Below are 7,480 nucleotides of genomic sequence, written 5' to 3'. Positions count from 1 at the left end.
TAGACATAAACCATGGTTTCCCATCATCAGTTACCATCACCTGCTTTGACGTTGTTACATAACCGTCTCAATAAAACAAGAGCCGCCGTCATAATACATCTGACTCAAACTAGCTACTCATGAGAAGTGAACAGAGACTATTTTTATCAGATATATTGTCTGCCATTGTTGCCCACTCAATCTCAATAATAGCAAGAATGGCAATAAATATATATTCCGCTGTATCGTATTGTTTAAACGTCTTGTTTTGTTTGAAACAGAACTACATTACCCAGGAGCCAGTGAGCGCAGCCAATGGGTATCAAGAACACGATATGACGACATAAATTCGATCCTTTTATGCGCGAACTTGACATGCGTTGAGGCGAGAAAACGGCGCGAGTCGAGCTTTGTCATCAAACCTGGATATTTTTGTTTGAAGGTGGGTGTGCCTGTATTATTGTGATAAAGTCCTTGAAAATGGCATGCTAGATATTAATTTGTGCTATGTGCCCATATGCGTAGAATTATTCAAGTGTAGATGTATATTTATTTGGCATGTTTTTATTTTTGTCAATGTATCAAGTTTATCTAACACTCATTTCAAGGTTTACCTGCATTGAAACATTTAAATAAACGCTCGTTTGCATTGGTATAATCTGAAACAAATATTGAAGACACAAATTCTGACCTATATTTCGAAAAGTTGTCTCATTTGAAATGCATCAGAATGATTGTTTAAAGCTCCATATACTTTTTGCCCATTATTCTGCATGAATGTCGTGTTTACGTGCGTGTAATTCATCTGCATTAAAGCATTGTTGCAAGTTAGTTAGTGTACCCCGCAAATGGTTGGGTTGCATAGTGTTGTATGTGTTTCTGCGAGATCATGGAGCTGCAGAAAGAGCAGGGCGAAGCTGTGCACGAGGTGCCGCTTGACTGTCTTTGTTTGGATCAGTTCTCTGTGCTACTAATAAAAGCGCCTTTGTTTAATCCACAAAGTGCACTTTGACATTGCGTCTCATTCTAGAGCAGGAACGCATAAAATGGTTTACTTCGTATTACAACGAAATAACACTTTTTTTTTTTTTTTCTTTTTTTTTCTTTCCATGGTATGTGGTTTTCACACGAGCAGGTAGTGTTTAGGGGAGGGGCGGTGCAGTGTGAGTTTGTTTTTGAAGAATTCGCGCCAGTTTTTCACCACGAACTAGAGCAGAAAACCTTTGCGCGCCAAATTCACAACATGTCGACAACTAAACCTGTTAATTCGTTATAATTTAGAGACTCAGTGTTCCAAAAGTGGCAAAATCTGACACCCTGCCGTTTGAGACATCAGGGGGCGTCCTCACGTGGGGTATCGAATTATTTTCTAAAAGTGCGAAAAGCTATTTGAGTACTAGTCTTTTTTTTAAATGTAATTTGTGTTCAGCTTTATATAAAATCCATAGAAGGATAAATGGGGAAATATCTTAGACAAGTAAACGTGTGTGTACACTGTACAGTATGACCAAGATGAAGGTGTATAATGTGCAGTTAACAACATGGAACCCTTATGTTGCTAATTTTGTTTTCAGGCATTCTTTGACCTGTAGTCTTCTGCAACAATGGCCTCTCTAAGTGGTAAGATTCCTGTATTTATGCACGTGAGGAGAGAAAAAAAAAAAAAAAAAAAAGTGTGTGTATATATATATATATATATATATATATATATATATATATATATATATATATATATATATATATATATATATATATATATATATATATATATATATATATATATATATATATATAGCAGGTGACTGGATCTGGATAAATATGAGGCAGAGATGATCCATGCATTCTGTAGTGAACAAGTAAGCTTGTTTTCAGATATTCAGGTTAAGGAGCTGGACAAGCGTGCCTCAGGACAAGCTTTTGAGGTCATCATTGGGAGTCCTGTTCCAGATGCTAAGGGTGAGTTCCCTCTCTCCCCTCCAAAGAAGAAGGATCTTTCCCTGGAGGAGATCCAGAGAAAACTAGAAGCTGCAGAAGAGAGACGCAAGGTGCATATCTATACATTTTCAGACATTTTATCCTGCATACAAAACATGCAATATTACATCCACATGAAATGCGTTACACAACAATAAATTGGCGTGTGTGTGTATGAGACTTTCTCTAGATGCGAAGAGTCCCCTTGTTAAAGCCATATACAAGTACAGGGACGATGGTGTGTGTTAGTTACAGGGGCCATTCGCTTTGTACATTCTTTGTTTTTCTTCTGACAATGTCACATTCCTAGCTTGAAATACTCATACATAACTAAAGGCTTTTTTTTTTTTTTTTTTTTTTTTTTTTTCCTCCTGTCACCCTTTTTTCCCTAGTCTCATGAAGCAGAGGTTCTGAAGCACTTAGCAGAGAAGCGTGAGCATGAAAAGGAGGTGCTTCAGAAAGCTCTAGAAGAAAACAACAATTTCAGTAAGATGGCAGAAGAGAAACTGAACCAGAAAATGGAGGCCAACAAGGAAAACCGTACAGCAATCATGGCAGCCATGAACGAGAAGTTCAAAGAGAAGGTACTGCAAACGTGATGTGGTGTCTTCATAGCTGACTTTTATGTAATTAAAAATAATTAATCGTTTTTTGCTTCAATTCTAGGACAAGAAGCTGGAAGAGGTTCGAAAGAACAAAGAAACCAAAGAGGTCAACAGTGAAGGAAACTGAAACTTACAATTATAGGGGACTCTATAATTGTAAGTTGTGTTTTTTTTTTTTTTTTTTTTTTTTTTTTTTTTTCCCACATGAGAGAAAAAATAAGGTTTCATCATGGTCCATATTCAGAAAACAACAACAAAAAAATGTAGCTTTTGGTTTGTATATAGTAGTGGTTTTACATCTTGATCAGCTCTCCTTTTACATATCTGTGCACTATTTGGACTGCAGCTTTGTCATTGTCGTCTGATATTAGCTGTCTTCAGAACCTGATAGGGACTCATGTATGATGTGCTTAAATCCTTAACTTGACTGTTACTGTCTGCATTTCTTGAGCTTTTTGCTTTCATGAGGTTAGAAGCTTGGTTTTTTTTTTGTTACTGTAAGCACATGGCTGTTCTTTGTACAAGTCTGAGGATGACTATTGAGGGGCTTTACATGTTGACATCTTTGGCGGTTATCATAACTGTTGTAATAAATAAATGACATGCTAAAACTAGTGTTGGCTGTTTGCTTTGGTAAACATTAAAATTTGAAAAGTGACCATTTCTCTTTCAGGTATTTTTAGAGTATGGAAAATGGGTCCGTATTCATGTAGAAGTTCATAACATGAAGTTAATATTATTTAATACTTAGCCAATACTTAAATTAGTTTAGGACAAAGTTGTTAATTTCTAAGCTTCTCTGAGAAGCCCATTCCAAGTGTCATCTGGTCACAGAGGAGCAGGTATAACATGGATTGTGTCTCCCTCTAGTGTAGAAAGTTTTATTCCTCCCCAACATACTCTATGCGTCTCAATGTGCACCAGATTGCAAAGTGTTCCCCCCCAGCTCAGGCAATTTATGATTTAAGAAATGGGGCCATTTAAATACTCAAGTTTTGTGATGTTCATTTGAATCACTGATTTAATCAGTGAAGTCTCAAGTAAACAAATTGGAGTGTAAGCAAAGTTTATTCAAACTCTGAAGTGTGGACTTTGTCAAAAGTTTGTCAAAATTCATGAAACGAACAGAAACCATTGTCGTCTTGGTCAGGCAATGATAAAAGATGATCCTAGTCTGATTCCCATGAGTCTGGACATTGCTGTAAACTAAATTACTTTTCTTTTTCTTAAATTCACACAAGATCTTTTGAAATTTGATGGGTTTTGAAATTGTTGGGAATAAAAATGGAGTAAAAGACAAATGTATTTTTGAGATAATAGATAATTGCCATGTATTACCAAATATCTGTCCTCAGTAGATGGTATACACTGTATCTGTGTATGATCTGGTACATTGGGAAAATGTAGGAGACAATACCTTAGCTATTGTGAATGGTTGATGTTAAGCACTTTACTCCACTAGTCCATTATGAAGATGAAGCAGTAAGGCTGTACGTTAACATCTGTACTGTTCATCTTTAGTGATCCAAGTGGTGTCCCTTTATAACATAAAACATTCATATTTGTTTATTAGGTACCTTAAGATAACCTAAATTCATTTGCATTACATATGTACATTATAGATGCAAGCAGAAATAGTTTTTTTTCTTTTCATTTGTCATTGCTGAGCTTTTCTTTCCACAAGATCCTCATCTTCTCATCCTTGCCTGCCTGCACCGTGACATCATTAGGGTCTTTGAAGCAAATTTATTATTTTTTTAAACAAATAATAAGAAATTATGCCAAACTTAAAGGATTAGTTCACTTTCAAATTAAAATTAGCCCAAGCTTTACTCACCCTCAAGCCATCCTAGGTGTATATGACTTTCTTCTTTCTGATAAACACAATCAGAGAAATATTAATAAATATCCTGATGGATCCAAGCTTTATGATGGCAGTGATAGGGATCAATGAGTATAAGGTGAAGAAAGTGCTTCCATCCACATCCATCCATCATAAATGTGTACTCCACACGGCTCCGGGGGGTTAATAAAGGCCTTCTGAAGTGAAGTGATGCATTTGGTGCATATGCATAAAAATATATTCATATTTAACAAGTTATGAAGTAAAATATCTAGCTTCCGCCAGACAGTCTTCCGTATTCAACATACGAAGAAAGTGTAAAACTCTTGCAGTTCACAAAGCTTACACTACGTCCTACGCCTTTCCTATTCAGCTTACGGAAAAAGTGTAACTGACGTGACGCCAGTTTACACTTTCATTGTAACTTGAATATGGAAGGCGGTCTGGCGGAAACTAGATATTTTACTTCATAACTTGTAAAATATGGATTTTTTTTTTTTTTTACACAAACGCATCGCTTCTCTCAGAAAACCTTTATTAACTCCCCGGAGCCATGTGGAGTACACATTTATGATGGATGGATGTGGATGGAAGCACTTTCTTCATCTCATACTCATTGGTGCTGTTCACTGCCATTATAAAGCTCAGATGCGTCAGGATATTTATTAATATTTCTCTGATTATGTTCATCAGAAAGAAGAAAGTTATATACACCTAGGATTCCTTGAGGGTGAGTAAAGCTTGGGCTAATTTTCATTTGAAAGTGAACTAATCCTTTAATATTTTATTTTCAAAAATGTCATTATTTTAATTATTTTCTCCCCCCATTATCATATCAGAAAAGCTGTATCACTTTGACATTGTCTATATTATGACAAAAATACCAAAATAATTAAAATACAGAAATAAAAACAATTAATAATTCAAGTATTTTTGAATAATAATGTACGTGGGCCATATCTGACTAGAATATGATAAGGGCTTTAGTTTTGACACTTAAAATTAATAAACACGGGTCATTCTAAACCCTGGGTTAACAGAATCCTGGACTACTTTTTCCATGTTTTCACTGTTTAATTTTAAGAATTAATCATGGGTCTTTTCACACATTTAAATTACATGTGTAGATGCAAGCAGATATGTTTTTTTTTTTTCATTGTCATTTGTCATTGCTGAGCTTTTCTTTGCACCACTGAAAAATATGTTGTCTTCAAGTTTTTTCTTCCTTCATCTGACCACAAAACTGGACTCCACAATTTTTTTTTTAAAATTTTTTTATAATTTTTTTATTTTATTTTTTTTGCGCCAAAGGTGTATTTTATTATTGAAGTTTGATTGTATTAGACCAGGGGTGGTGAACTCCGGTCCTGGATAGCCACAGTCCTGGAGAGTTTTGCTCCAACCCTAATCAAATACACCTGAACCAGCTAATCAAGGTCTGAAGGGTTACTAGAATGATACAGACCAACAGACCAAATCTCCAGGACCAACGTTCACCACCACTGGTATATATATATATATATATATATATATATATATATATATATATATATATATATATATATATATATATAAATGATAAAGAGAGCATTTCAAATGCTTTTCTGAGGAAAAATCTATCCACAGAATGATCATGTTCAGTATTTTAATAACAGCTTGATCCACTGGGGGGAGCACTGCACAAACACTTCCAGTCTAAGGGCTGATGATGTAATGCTGACATGCTGACAAAATGCACCACTGCGGTTCCTGACAGGTCTCTCAAGCACATGTTCATTTGGCTGCTGACATTAGCAACTCACACTCATTATGTCAGAATTTATAGTCGTTCCTCACTAACATGCTTGTAGCATATGCACACGTATCAGGATAATCAATAAACTTGGGAATGTTCAGAACGCTTTTAGCATGCTGGACTGGGTTATAAAACCATCTCGGCTCCGCATAGTCTGCCATAAGATAAGCCCACTTGACACTTTTGTGGACAAGCGATGGTAAACAGTAAAGTCCAACTTCCTCTCTTTGGTGACTTCAAAAGGAGCACCCCCCCCAGAGACTGACCAGATCCACATTCCAACACCCCACACACACAGGAACACACAAAAGCACACACACAGGCACATACAGAAACACACAATCATACATTTTTAACTGTATATGTGAACTACCACTATGCTGGAATATATATATGATATATTTTAGAGCCTATGCATGTTTCCTAGTGTTTAAATGAGTGTATTTGTGCTAGTGTGCATTTTAACGATATAATTTTGTCTGTAAACCATAACTTGGTTTCTATGCCTTTCTGACCTATCGAGTTTGATCTCGTTTCAAAGCTCCGGACTCGAGCTATTCATTGAGACATGTCACAAAACGGACAAATGCATTTTTCTATGTGTTTAATGATCCTGTGAAGAACCCACTCCATCTCGAAATCCGATCTGATGGGCATTAAGTATGCAAATTCAGCTAGGAGACCAAACAAAGCAACTTTGCCCGCCAAATAGTGCTGCGCCTCTATTGGCTGCTACAATTCAGGAGGTGTGTTAGCTTGGTTTCCATAAAGACAACGACACACACCTTCGCTCTCTCTTGTCTCTTCGCGCTGCTCTTCTTCTTCTCCTTTGTCTCCCGACTGACTCACGAGCACCTCGTGCACGGACGCCTCAGGTGACCGCGCTTCCCAACCACGCGCGCAGTTCGGGAGGACCACTTCTTTAGACTCTCTCTCTCTCTTCGGCTAAGTTACTTAAGCTTAAACCTCTTTTGAAAACCCCGCCGGAGAAACCCTCTCTGAAAGGACCAACCCAGCCAGGCGCATTGAAACTGCTACACACGGGCTTGAACCAATAAGCAAGTATTATCATTTATCTGAATTTGTCTAAACTGATTTCTGTGCTGGCTCTCTCTCTCTCAAAAGGGTTTACGTTAACTGTGTAATTTGCCATCCTTTGATCATCTTTCTTTCCATGTCTTTTCTTCATTCTCACTCGTGTATATATATGTGTATACTTCTGTATATATTTTTGACGTATAATCTCGGTAGCCGTAGCTGCATATATTAAACACATAATTCATG

At 36.7% G+C, this 7,480-nt stretch overlaps 1 protein-coding gene across 2 annotated transcripts; it reads left to right on the top strand.

The window, feature by feature from the left end:
* The first annotated feature begins 287 nt into the window (after nucleotides 1–287).
* stmn1a (stathmin 1a) lies at nucleotides 288–3,172 on the top strand. 2 transcript variants are annotated; one of them, XM_048202046.1, is made up of 5 exons: nucleotides 288–421; nucleotides 1,554–1,599; nucleotides 1,852–2,024; nucleotides 2,346–2,537; nucleotides 2,620–3,172. In XM_048202046.1, the coding sequence occupies exons 2-5, from the start codon at nucleotides 1,584–1,586 to the stop codon at nucleotides 2,683–2,685; spliced, it is 447 nt and encodes a 148-aa protein (XP_048058003.1). In that variant the 5' UTR covers nucleotides 288–421; nucleotides 1,554–1,583; the 3' UTR covers nucleotides 2,686–3,172. The 2 variants fall into 2 exon arrangements, with proteins under 2 accessions (XP_048058003.1, XP_048058004.1); XM_048202047.1 differs by lacking the exon at nucleotides 288–421 and adding an exon at nucleotides 1,336–1,354.
* The last annotated feature ends 4,308 nt before the right edge of the window (nucleotides 3,173–7,480 follow it).

The sequence above is a fragment of the Megalobrama amblycephala genome, linkage group LG9 (assembly GCF_018812025.1).
Source record: "Megalobrama amblycephala isolate DHTTF-2021 linkage group LG9, ASM1881202v1, whole genome shotgun sequence".
NCBI lineage: Eukaryota > Metazoa > Chordata > Actinopteri > Cypriniformes > Xenocyprididae > Megalobrama > Megalobrama amblycephala.
The sequence above is the reverse complement of the archived record's forward strand: the minus strand, read 5'-3'. Positions and strand labels throughout refer to the sequence as shown.